This window comes from Carcharodon carcharias, chromosome 13, assembly GCF_017639515.1.
Source record: "Carcharodon carcharias isolate sCarCar2 chromosome 13, sCarCar2.pri, whole genome shotgun sequence".
NCBI classification, from domain to species: Eukaryota; Metazoa; Chordata; class Chondrichthyes; order Lamniformes; family Lamnidae; genus Carcharodon; species Carcharodon carcharias.
In genome coordinates, this window is record NC_054479.1 from 29,043,694 (window position 1) to 29,057,647 (window position 13,954).

The 13,954-nt window shown below is 41.3% G+C and overlaps 1 protein-coding gene across 1 annotated transcript in view; it reads right to left on the minus strand.

The window, feature by feature from the left end:
* LOC121286224 (ABC transporter B family member 1-like) overlaps positions 1-13,954 on the minus strand; it is a 196,929-nt gene that overhangs the window by 75,973 nt on the left and 107,002 nt on the right. The window contains exon 16 of the mRNA XM_041203246.1: positions 13,388-13,521. Coding sequence (XP_041059180.1) covers positions 13,388-13,521 — 134 coding nt within the window. The remainder of the gene's footprint in view (positions 1-13,387; positions 13,522-13,954) is intronic.

Here is a 13,954-nt window from a genome sequence, read left to right on the forward strand (position 1 = left end):
ACTATCTGTCCATATTATTAGCTCAAGTTTAAAGGCGCACAGTATCATTCTTTCCAGATGTCAAATTGACATTTAGGATTAAACACATGTAAAGAGTTTTCTTTACGTTTTAAAATCTGCCGATTCTAATCAGGTTATTTTAAAATCAGTGTCTGGAAACAATTGTCCAAGCAGAAAGGAATTAGAAAAAAATAATTTCATAAATGGTAGCATATACTTTATCTAATTAGTAACCAATTTCAAAGATGACATGGGAACGTTAGCAAAGATTACAGAATCTTAAATTGTTACAGGAAAACATTTACAAGATACACACAGGAGGAACAAGACTGATCTTGGCAGATTTCAGGCTCATTCATTACCATTATATAAATGCATTTTGAACCATATTCAGTTCTAACAATAGTTTTCCAACAATGCAGGTTGCACTTTGTTCAAGTGGGCTGAGCAGATACTGCCCAAATGCTGGTAATGGCACAAATGGAATAGTTTATCTCAAAAATGTGTCAGCTATATTTGAAGTAAATCTTCACATTGTTAGGATAGTGCATTAACCCATGGCATTAGTTTTCAGAACTTTTTAAAATCGAAATATTTTACTCAATACACTATCGCTGTTTGATCCCTAGAAGGAACAGGCATTATAAGAAACTCTGAACAGGTTCCTCTGTAACTATGATTAGAGATCTATAATAAAGTAAAACTTGAAGAAAAATCTTAGATAACTTAACAGAAGGTCACTACGATCTTTATAATTTGTGCATTTCAGTGGTGTTTCATCACGACTCAGTACAGGCCATGTCAGTGCTTGTCAGATCATTCCTTCATCCGAATCAATGAGCAATTGATTACTAAAAACCTTCACATTCTTTCATCTTGCTGGAATGATACAAGTATCACAAAGAAAATTCCTCAACACTGTGAACCATGATATTAACTTAGATAACAATCACATCTTTCATCCATTCTTCCAATAACAGCTTAAAAGCATTCATAAACAATTCATAGCCACAAAATAGAATTTAATAATAAAATAAATTAAACATTTAAATATTTTCATTAAAAAATTTAGTTAATTCTCATGGGTATGGGAGTTTTTGGTAAAACTGGTATTTATTGCCAGTTTCCTTGGAGAAGCTAGTAGTGAGCCTTCAACTTGAACCGCTGTAGACTGTATTGTGAAGGTATTCCCACAGTGTTGCTATTAAATAGGGAGTTCCAGGATTTTGGCCCATGTAATGAAGGAAGAGCATTATATGTTCAAATCAGAATGTTGTGCACCCCAAAGCACAAATCAGGATAGATTTAAAAAATAATATTTTCTCACTTTCAGTAAGTAAACACCAGAAAATTGTGGGCTCATGGCCCGTGTTACAGTGATACGTGTTTATCACAGGAAACGACTCAGAAAATCTACCCGCTAAGTACTGGCTCTGAAAAGCTCCAAAACTGTGAACTAAAATCATTATTCCACAAAAATCACAACATGCCAACAGGGAAAAAATATGGAACTTGACGTTAGAATTAAACCCTAACTATTTAGCACTAAAAATAAACAAGAAATTACTATATACAATATGGACAGCAAATAAACTTACAAAACCTTACACAACTGTAAAACAATTCAGTTTTGTAATGTTAAATCAAGCCACTACTGGACTAATCAAAAAATATAAATCTAAAATGTTCTCATGCTTTGGACACTTTTCTTAATCAATTGGCTTGAAACACAGATTTAGCATCATTGCTGACTTGCTGTGATCAAACTCCATCTCCAAAACACGGGGCTTGGATTTTACATTTTTTGGCAGAGTAAGGGTACAGAACAGAAAGTAATTTTTAAAAAAAATTCACGGGATGTGGGCATCACTGGCTAGGCCAGCATTTATTGCCCATCCCTAAATGCCCACAAGAAGGTGGTGTTGAGATGCCTCTTGAACCACTGCGGTGAAGGTCCACCGATAGTGTTGTTAGAAAGGGAGTTCCAGGATTTTGTCCAAGCGACAGTGAAGGAACGTCGATATAGTTCGGAGTCAGGATGGTGTGTGAACTGGAGGAGAAGTTGCCGGTGTTGGTGTTTCCATGCATCTGCTGCCCTTGTCCTTCCAGTTGGCAGAGGTCGCTGGTCTGGAAAGTGCTGTTGAAGGAGCTTTGGCAAATTGCTGCAGTGCACTTTGTAGATGATACATACTGCTGCCACTGTGCATTGGGGGTGGAGTGGATGTTGAAGGTGGTGGATGCATGCCAATCAAACGGGCTATTTTGTGCTAGATGGTGTTGGGCTTCTTCAGTGCTGTTGGAGCTGCACTTATCCAGGCAAGTGGAGAGAATTCCATCACATTTCTGACTTGTGCCTTGTAGATGGTGGACAGGCTTTGGGGAGTCAGGTGGTGAGTTACTCGCCACAGAATTCCTAGCCTCTGACCTGCTCTTGTAGCCACATTATTTATAAGGTTGTTCCAGTTCAGTTTCTGGTCAATGGTAACACCCAGGATGTTGATAGTGGGGAATTCAGCAATGTAATGCCATTGAATGTCAAGGGAAGATGATGGATTCTCTCCAGTTGGATATAGTCATTGCCTGGTACTTGTGTGGCACAAATGTGACTTGGCACTTATCAGCCCAAGCCTGAATATTGTCTAGGTCTTGCTGCATTCGGATGTAGACTGCTTTAGTATCTGAGGAGTCACAAATAGCGCTGAACATTGTGCAATAGTCAGTGAACATCCCTGCTTTTTATGATGGAGGGAAGGTCATTGATGAAGCAGCTGAAGATGGTTGGGCCTAGGACACTACCCTGAGGAATTCATGCAGTGATGTCCTGCGACTGAAATAATTGACCTCCAGCCATCAGAACCATCTTCCTTTGTGCTAGGTTTGACTCCAACTAGTGGAGAGATTCCCCGATTGCCATTGACTCCACTTTTGCTACGACCCCTTCCGTCACTTTGCTGATGATCGAGAGTAGGCTGATGGGGCAGTAATTGGCCAGGTTGGATTTGTCCTGCTTTTTGTGGACTGGGCATACTTGGGCAATTCTCCATATTGCCTGGTAGATGCAGATGCCAGTGTTGTAGCTGTACTGGTACAGCTTGGCTAACAGCACAGCTAGTTCTGGAGTACAAGCCTTCAGCAATATTGTTGGAATGTTGTCAGGGCCCAGTGCCTTTAGTCATTTCTTGTTATCACTTGGAGTGAATCGAATTGGTTTAAGGCTGGCATCTGTGATGCTGGGGACTTCAGGAGGCTGAGATGGATCATCTATTGGGCACTTCTGGCTAAAGATCACAGCAAGTGCTTCAGCCTTGTCTTCTGACTGATGAGCTGGGCTCCGCTTACTCTCACCCCTGCCGTCTCAGCTCGAATGGCCAATCAGTGGCCGTCCGGCGAGAAGGCAGCCAATTAGCAGTGTGAAGAGGGGCTCAGCGCCCAATCAGGAGTCTGGGCTAGGATGTCATGTGGCTGTGGGGTTATGCCGTTAACAGGAAGTGAGTCACTGCAGCAAGTTTAAAGGCTCCCCTGCTCTCTCAATCTTTCTTCACTTCTTACGGTAGGTTTCAAAATGTTTAAAAAAAGGAGTTTAAAAAAAACATACAAAGGCTGCCACTTCACCAGCAGAATCTGCTGCTACATTCAGTTACGGTCTCAGTGGCAGGCCTTTTCTTCCGCCTTTGCGCCGCTTTGTCATAGCTCTCATAAAACACTCCCAAACTTTTCCACATCCTATATCTGAAAAATGCAGTGGGCAATGAGAAATTGCACAGGATTGGGTCATTAACAAGCTAGCTTGTTCTAATGCCCTTTTTTCTGGCTGGATTTTTAAAAACTGTAATCCCATTAAGAGAATGGAAAGGCTGCTAGCTAGCCGAATATACTTGCATTCCACCCCCAAGTGGGATGAAAAAGAACAGACTCTCAAACTGCCCACCCCCACTCCAGGGAGTGTGAATGGCCCCATCTTCAGCTAACTTTTACACTGTTGTTCTTCAAGTGTTTGAGATGAGACATCAAAAAATATAATTACCTGTTCTACAACACTGACTACAGCAAACATGTTAACTGAATTCCTCTGGGATATACAGCCAGCAAAGCTTTTTGAGAACTGTTTTTACCAAGTCAGAGCAGAGATCAGAAGGATATGCAGAAAGGCTGCAAGAGCCAGCTCTCTTTCTTTAGTAAGTATTAAGCATGGATGTTGCAGATTAACAATCCAGAGAACAGGCATCTACTGTAAAACAAGATCTATTGGGGATGAAACGTGGGAATCAGCTCCGTACAGCTATACCCAGGAAGACAACTGAACAAAACGGCGGCAACATGGAATCACCACATTGAGACCAGCTAAAGGACAGTTAACTGTATATTCCTTTGATTGTTTTTCCATGATCTGTAAAAAAAAAACTTTAAGTCTATCCTTGTGTTCTGCCATCTGTACTAATGTGTGGGGGGCCCAGGGAATGTGTGTGTTATATGAACAAAAGTTACGATTCACCTAGTTTTTTTTTTAAATTCAGGAAGTAGGGTCAATAAATCTATCTGATTAATTCTTTATAATCTTAAAGTACACATACCGGGACTCCTGCAGTATTGGCAAAGCACATGCTTGCTGAATTCACAACTAACCCGGTTATAGCCAGACCTAGGGCAGAATTTTCTGCCTACTGGGCAGGCGGGCTCGACCCAATCTCTGGTGGGCGGGGAGTCGATCCCCGCCAGAGAAGAGGGCCCCGCTGCCATTTTAAGTGGGCGGGCCAATTAAGGCCCACCCAGCGGGAAGTGCTATGCGCTTCCTGTGGGGGGGGGGGGATTCATTAAATGCGAGTGCGCGCTCTTTCGCGCATGCGCACGAAAGAGCGCACATCTCCCTGAGGCTAAGTGCTGCCTCAGGGAGATCACTGAAAGTTGTTCAAATATTAATAGAAAAATTTAAAAAATCCTTAACATGTCCCCTTCATGTGACAATGTCACACAAGATGGGACATGTCAATAAGTTTCACTAAAACTTTATTAAAGTTTTTTAAACCCTGCATGAAACCTCTTCCCGTTGGTGGATGAGGTTTCATGTTTTTTCAGAAGCCCGCTGGGGTCCCTGGCCTGCCCACCAAGGTTGGATGGGCAGGTCCTTTAATTGTTTTAACTATCCTGTCAATGGCCTCAATTGGCCATTGACAGGTCAGCGGGCGCACAGCTGATTTGGCTGTGCCCCTGCCTTCCTGAAGATTTAAATGGGGCAGGATGATGCCAGGGGTTCCCCCGCTCCAGCATCATCCCGTGTCATTTTGTGCATCAGCGAGCAGGCCCCACCTCCTGCTCACCGACAGCAAAATTCAGCCCCTGGAATGGTAAATTCAGGGAAGTGCTGTACAACATTAATCCAGGCCAGACTGACCTCCTGGACTAAGTTCGATCGCCAAAGGGCACCTGTTAGGAACTCTACAGGAACAATCACTCCAAATTCAGTAGATTCGGGAAAGGTTCCATTAGATTGGAAAATAGCTAATGCAACACCTTTATACAAAAAAGGAAGACAGAAAGCAGGAAACTAAGGCCAGTTAGCTTAACATGTGTCATAGGGAAAATGTTAGAAATTATTATTAAAGATGTTATGGCAGGGCACTTAGATAAATTCAAGGTAATCAGGCAAAATCAACATGGCTTTGTGAAAGAAAATCATGTTTAACCAATTTATTCTTTGAAGAAGTAACGTGCTGTGGATAAAGGGGTACCGTTGGATACACTATACTTGGATTTTCAGAAGACGTTTGATATAGTACCTCATCAAAAGGTTACTGTGGTAAAAAAGCTCATGGTGTAGGGGGTAACATATTGGCATGGATAGAAGACTGGTAGTGTGATGTTTGTGTTTAACATTTATGCTTTTTTGTAAAAGGACACTTTAGTTAAAAAGAAAAATTACTGACAGTAGGGTGTAGCTAAGTCATGGATGTATTGCACGTTTGTTTTTTTCCACACAGGAAGCTGGGGTTCAGAAGCAGATAGCTGTGTGCGCCCGCGTGTTCATGTGTATTCTTCATTGTTAAGAAGTGACAAGCACTTCAAATGGCCATGAGAGTGGGATCATCATTATTAGGGGCTTTGGAGGCTTTTGATCCAGTTACTATGGATTTTATAGTTGATGTCGAGCAAATGGAACAGTTTTTCATTATGAATGAGACTGAAGAGGAAAAGCAGGCCTCAGTATTTCTTACAGTCATTGGAATGAAAAATTTCACTTTACTGAGAAATCTCATTGCTCCTGACAAGACAGCAGATAAAAGCTTTCAAGAGCTTGTGGACGTGTTGAAAAAGCACTTTGATCCCAGATCAGCAACTATTGCTGAGAGATTCAAGTTTCACTGAAGAGAAGAGCATGAGAGTGAGTCAGTTTCCCAGTTCCTGGCGGAGTTGAGAAAATTAGCAGAACATTGTGACTTTAAAGGTCACTTGGAAGAAGCATTGCATGATCGCTTGGTTTGTGGACTAAGAAATGAAAGGATTCAGTGTAGATTGTTAGCTGAGCAAGAATTGATACTGAAGAAAGCGTTCGAGATTGAGCAAAGCATAAAAATGGCAGAGAAACAATCTGGAGATTTGAAAGCGCATTCTAACAATGCTGAAGTTAAAATAATAAAGTCAGGGTACACTCGCTTTCAAACATGTCACCGCTTTAATGGAATAGGGCATAATGCAGAAGCCAGTAAGTGGAAAACCACTGATTGTCCCTATTATGATCCCAGCTGAAGTTACCCCTGAACAAGCCTGATCCCAGAGTGGAACCCAGCTTGATACCCTAACCCTAACTTTTATTTTTGTTTGTTTAGATATATGGAGAGTAGCTACTGAACAGAGGCATTGGGGTCAGCTGATAAACTGTTAACAAAAGAATAAAACATTTATTCAACAAGAAAAGATGAACTATATTACAATACTCCTTCACCCACAACTATACCTTTACAGATGTATAAAGATATGTAAGGATAACACAAGTTACAAAAGCTATCTTATGCTCTAATGTTCACAGTAAATACCCAGTCCATATGAACCTGTGGTCAGACACACCACATCCTGAAATCAAGTGACATATGCCACATCAAACGGATGCTATGGATCTCTCCTCAACTCCCTCCAGATGCTTGTCACACCGTGAACCAACCAGTCTCAATGAATTCCGTCCTTCACACGAGGGATTCAAAACTCCACTTTCCAGAACCTCGACTTGGAATCTTCTCCCAAACTGACGTTTTCTCTCAGACACCTTCCACAAGGGTTCACCTCCAGGATTATATAAACTTTCCTTCTGATGTTCCTCTTTCCTGGGTCACCACCTGCACTCAAGCTGTCTTCCATGCATTCTCTCTCTCTCACCAACTCAGTTTTAACAGTACACAGCTGCTTCACATGCCCATAACAAAGAACAACAGACCTTCAGTTGTCTTTTTGAACCTTCCTGCTTCTTGCAAGCTGTTCTCACTTTAAATCTGAAGCTTGAAGCCTTTCTCTCTGGCCCTTACTCTTAACCGGATCTTTTCCCAGGTTCCTGTCCTTCCTTTAACTAAAAGGTGTCCTTTGGACATTCTCTTCTTCCACTCCTCAGGACTTCTGGGGTTTTTCTTAGCTTGGGACTTGCTAACTGTCCCATGTTAAGCTGCTTCAAGATCATAGCTGCCTTCAAACCAACCGAACTCAAACAGTTTCCAAAACAAACTGCTGTCTTTCTTCTTGTGTGTGTGTGTGTGTGTGTGTGTGTGGGGGGGGTGGGGGGGGGGACCTGCCTATTTGGCCCCCTATTGCTAGGCAACAGCACTGTTCTTCCTACTCATGTATTTACTTTCACTTTATAGGGGTCGTAAACGTCTCATTAGAAATGCAAGCAGCCTTTTAAAGTGAAACTAAAACTCCATTTGTCCTTTCTTAACACACAGATACAGATATACAAATCAAATTTAAACTTTAAAACTAAAACTCATTCCTAACACCCACAAATACAAGTATAAGCTACTTAAGCTATCTCTATTTTCTAATAGACATTACTATGGAAAAAAGGACACATACACAGTGCATGTAGATCAAAGTCTGATCACAGTAAAGCTGATATGGAGGTTGACACTGGAGCACCTGTTTCTATTGCTTCAGGAAAGACATAGGAGACAATATTTAAGAAATGTCCATTGGAGAAAAGCCTCCTCCAGTTTAGCACCTGGTGAGCCTGTGAATATACTTGGAAAAGTGTCCGTTCAAGCTTAATATGGAGATCAAATAGCAACGTTGACACTTATTATTGTGAAAGGGGATCATCCATCACTTATGGGCTGAAAATGGCTAAAAGAAATTTGGCAGGACTGGAATAAAATAAATAAAGTGCACTGCAACCCCATGTTGCAGTCTTTGTTAAACAAGCATACTGATGTCTTCAAACAAGGTCTTGGGAGTTATTAAAGACATTGAAGCCAAACTTGCTGTGAAGGCTGAAGCTCCTCCAAGGGTTTTCAAACCACATTCAGTTTCCTATTCAATGCGACAGAAAATCGAGCAGGAACTAGAACGACTTGAAAACTTTCAGATGATTGAGAAAGTTGATTATGCAGAGTGGGCAGCTCCAATAGTCCCAGTTGTGAAGGATGACAGGTCTGTCAGAATATGTGGTAACTATAAAATCACCATTAATCCTTTCCTGGAAGTGCATTAATACCTGCTATTGAAAATTGAGGACCTGTTCACTCCTCTGAAAGGGGGTGAATTCACAAAGCTTGACCTTTCACAGGCATTTTGGCAAATGGAGCAGAGTGAAAATTCCAGGAAGTATACTACCACCAGCACACACAGCGGGCTATATCAATACAAATGACTACCATTTGGAATTTTGTCATCACCAGCCTTATTCCAGCAGGGCATCGACAAAATACTGCGGGTCTCCCTGTGTAATCTGCTTCCAAGACGACATTCTCATCACCAGAAAAAAACCTCCCAATTCAGTTAGAGAACACTGGCAGGGTCCTGTGTAGCCTGGAAAAATACGGATCCACTGTAAGAAATCCAAATGCTCATTTGTGAAGCCCTCAGTGGAGTACCTGGAACATGTGATCAACGAAACTGGCCTCAACCTCATCCAGAAAGGCGGAGGCAGTGTTGAATGCACCATAGCCCAAAAACGTTAAGGGGCTTCCTCCGTTTTTGGGACTTGTGAATTATTACGGAAAGTTCATTTCCAGTTTGGCTACCAAGGCAGCACCACTGAATGATCTGAAGAAGAATGCAAAATGGGATTGTGTCACAAGCCTGTCAGGAAAATTTCAAGGAACTCGAGCAAGAGTTCACTTCTGCTAAAGTCCTGGCACATTTCAATGAAAAGTTGCCTCTCACCCTGGCTTGTGATGTATCTGGATATGGCATTCGAACTGTCATCTCCCACACCTTTCCTGATGGCAGTGAAAGGCCCATTGCATATACCTCACACACATTGTCCAAGGCAGAACAAAACTATGCCCAAATTGAGAAAGAAGCTCTTGGTCTAATATATGGAGTCAAGAAGTTGCACCAATATTTGTATGGGCATAAATTCACATTAATTACAGACCGCAAGCCTTTGACCTGTTGCTTAGCCCCGAAGTCACAAACCCCGACACTTACCGCTGCATGCCCATAAAGGGGGTCACTGATCTTATCTGCTTACAGTACAAAATTGCATTTCCCTTTGCTGAGAATCATGGAAATGTGGATGCGCTTTCCAGACTTCCGTTACACCACAGTTCTACAACCCGAAGTGAAATCACTGCTTTCAATATGAACCAGATAGTCACGATACCTGTTAAAGCAGATCAAATTCGACTTGAAACAGAGAGGGATGCCATGCTTTCCAAAATTTACTTGTACGCACAGAAGGGTTGGTGTGTATCTCAGGGAGTGACTACTGAGCTTAAACCTTACTAAATGCGTAGGTTGGAGCTGACTCTGCAAGACAGTTGTTATGGGGAATCAGAGTTATTATTCCTCCAAAATTCCAAACACAAGTGTTAAAAGAACTTCACCTCAGTGACATGGGAATCATCAAAATGAAAGCATTAGCTTGTCTACATATATGGTGGCCACACCTGGATAAAGACATCGAAGGAATGGTCAGTGATTGCCTTCCATACCAAGAAATGAACTCTTCTCCTGCACCCATTACATTCATGGGCTTGGCCTGACCACCCATGGCAGAGGCCTCATGTGGATTTTGCCTGACCACTTCTCAGACATATGTTCCCAATTGTGGTGGACGCCTGCACAAAGTGGCCTCATGTTACTCCCACGAACTCGACTACTTCAGCAAAAACCACTGATACTCTCCAGAATGCGTTCACTACTTTTAGACTGCTGGAGCAGATTGTGTCTGACCATGGCACACATCTTGTGAATTTCAAACATTCCTGAAAAACAATGGGATTGGGCAGATTCTCATCTCACCTTACCACCCATCCTCAATGGTGAAGCTGAACGCTTTGTGCAGACATTCAAAATGGCCATAATGAAGGGGAGGACACAAACAAATTGGAAGTTGAAGCTGAAGGACTTTCTGATGTATTGTAACACTCCACATTCAACAACAGGCATATGTCCTGCTGAGCTGATGTTTGGAAGATGACTGCATACCAGAATGGATTTGCTGTGTCCGGATTTGAAGGGAAAGATTGGTTCAAGGCAACTTGATCAGAAAAGGTCACATGACACAAGTAAACCAGCTCATGAGTTTAATCTGAATCAGTCTGTTTGGGTCCGAAATTACTGTGGAACACCCAAAGCGGCTCTTGGGAAGAATCATCAAGTGTCAAGGACCACTGATCTATGATGATGAATCTTCCTGCAGAATCTGGAAGAGACACACTGACCAGATTAGAGAAGCCAAATCCAAGGAACCAAATTTTCAGGGATCTCCAGTCACAATGGAAAATTTCTGGGAAACATCTCCAGTTGGTGAAACCCAACTTCATTCAACTGACAAACCTGTAGCTGCAACTGTTGAACCTGAACAGAAACAAGTGGAACATCAGAACCTTCCAATTCTAAGCCAACAAACAGACCAAAGCGAATCTGCAAACCGCCTGACCGATTTGTTCCTTGCTAAAGGGGGAGGAGATGTCACGTTTGTGTTTAACATTTATGTTTTTTTGTAAAAGGACATTTTAGTTAAAAAGAATTGTTACAAAAAACCTGATAGTACGGTGTGCTAAAGGAATAAAGGAACTTTCTGTTTTTTCACACAGGAAGCTGGCGTCCAGAAGCAGATAGCACTGTGTGTGTGTGTGTGTGTGTGTGTGTGCGCGAGCGTGTGTGTGTGTGTGTGTGTGTGTGTGTGTGTGTGTGTGTGTGTTCTTAACTGTTAACAAGTGTCAAAACACTTCTGCTGGCTAACAGGAAATAGACAGTAGGCAAAAATGATTTTCTGGTTGGCAGGATGTGATCAGTGGTGTGCACAGGGATCTGGGCTAGGACCTCAACTCTTCACAATTCATATAAATGATTTGGATGAAGAGACTGAAGGTGTGGTTGCTAAACTTTGCTGATGACTAAAAGGTAAATAGGAAAGTAAGTTGCGAAGAGGACATAAGGAGGCTACAAAAGGATATATATATATATAGGTTAAGTGAGTGGGTAAAGATCTGGCAAATGGAGTATAATATAGGAAAATGTAAGGTTGTGATTTTGGCAGTATGAATAAAAAAAGAGGCACATTATCTAAATGGTTACAGAGCTCTGAAACATAAGATCCTGAGGGGATTTGACAGGATGAATGTGGAAAGGATATTTCCTCTTGTGGGAGCTTCTTAGAACTCAGGGTCACTGTTTCAAAATAAAGGATCGGCCATTTAAGACAGGGATGAGGAAAAATATTTTCTCTCTAAGGGTTGAGAGATTTTGGAATTCTCTTCCTCAAAAGGTGGTTGAGGCAGAGTCCTTGAATATCTTTAAGGCAGAGGTAGATAGATTCTTGATAAGCAAGGGAGTGGAAGGTTATTGGGGGTAGGCAGGAATATGAGGTTAAATCAGATCAACCATGAACTTATTGAATGGCGGAGTAGGCTTGAGGGTCCGAGCGGCCTACTCCTGCTCCTAATTTGTATGTTCGTACTCCACCTTCGTACTTCAGAATTAGGCAAAATAAAGTGGTGAACTAGGCACAGCCATTGCTTTAACATGAAGCTGAGTGCTACATTAAAATATATTTACCAGTATATAATCCAAGTGGGCTATCCACCTTAATTTTTTTTTAAAATTTCATGCCCTTACAGAAAAGTTGGAAACAAAAAGGAATTTACCCGACCAAAAATGGACCATTATGACCCATCTGGTGTGTTTTAAGAGTTCAAAACCAGTACTCACATTTCACTAGCTGCAGCACCAAATTGATTTTCTCACCAAATGCTTGTTCAACTCCTTAAAATTACTGATGTTATCAGATCAAATACCACCCTCAGCTGTCTATTCCAAACATTCACTACTGTCTGTGCGAAGTTATATCTGTTCTGTCCATTCACCTCTTCATTTTCGAGTTTCATCGCCTTACCCATCCTTGGGTTCATGGTAAGCAACATTTCAGGGTTCAACTTGCTGATGCCCTCAAAATCTTAACTATCACAAAGTTTTCTCTCATCTAGTGTAAAAAATATCACCTTCTGTAGTGTTTCCTTCTTTGTTTAAAAACTGGAAAACCCGCAAATTATTTTAGCCAATATTCTGTTAATATACTGGTTTAATTTTTACTATTCTTTTCTTTCCTTAGTAAACTCACCAATGCAGTTGAACAGTCTGTGTCTTGGAGAAATCACAGTGGTTGTCATTGACACTTTGTGATTGCCCTAGCATAAAATGGAATTCATGTCAATGTCAACACTTCGCCTCCAATTCTTGTTTTTAAGCTGAAAAATTATGATCGGTATAAATGAAATCCTATTGCTGCAGATTTTTCCAGTTACAACGACAATCAAAATTGAAAATTCAGCTTCAAAGCCCTCTTCTGATTTGGAGACTCATTCACCTCTCCCTCCAGGTCATCACTTTGATTCAGAATAGCTGCCAACATCTAGAAAGTTCAAAGTCTGAGACAACGAAATTTAATGACCTTGAGTTAAATGTACCCATAAATAAATATTACTAACAGCCAATCATACACAACTCGGGGCTGTCATGTGCTTCGGGATGTCCTGAGGCTGTGAAAGGTGCTATACAAATACAAGTCTTTGTTGTTCCTATTGTAAAAGTCTCTATCTCAGAAATACAAAACAGTCACATAGGATTTGCCAAGAGTTTCCACGATTTAGATACTCAATCTTATGAACGTTTTGCTGCAAATTTCAAACTGTAGAAATCCTTACTGTTCAATTGAGCTGCAGAAAAATTTGTAAGAGCTTACCTCCTCCATGTTAGCCTCTCTTCCATATGTGATATTATTTTTAATTGACATTGCAAACAACATAGGTTCCTGACTGACGATTGAAATCTTCTGCCGGAACCACTGTGGATCCAAGCTTTGTAGATCACATCCTCCTAATCAAGCAATACAAATCGAGTTATTCAAAATAGCAACACTCTAAGGCACCAAAATTACTTTGTTGAAATACCGGATGTCAAACCCATGAGGACTGCAGTAGCACTTTTTTTAAAATTCCCCTTATTTTCTCCTGAAGAAGCTGTTTCATGCTGGTTGCACACAAGTACCTTGCCCAAGATATTTAACTTCACATCTGAGAGCCTCAACAGTGAATACTGATGCAATTTGACCATTAAGTATATCACAGATGAGCCTACTACCATTCTCGCTTGATGTTGACACTTGTTTACTTTGATAACAATCAGGAATGGGAAATTTGGAGAAACAGATTTCTGGTCACTGGTTTATGGTGAACAAGTGCCAGATTGCTCGTTATGAACACTTGGCTGAGTTGCAAGCCTGAAAAACAAAACCAGCTCAGCAGGGCCT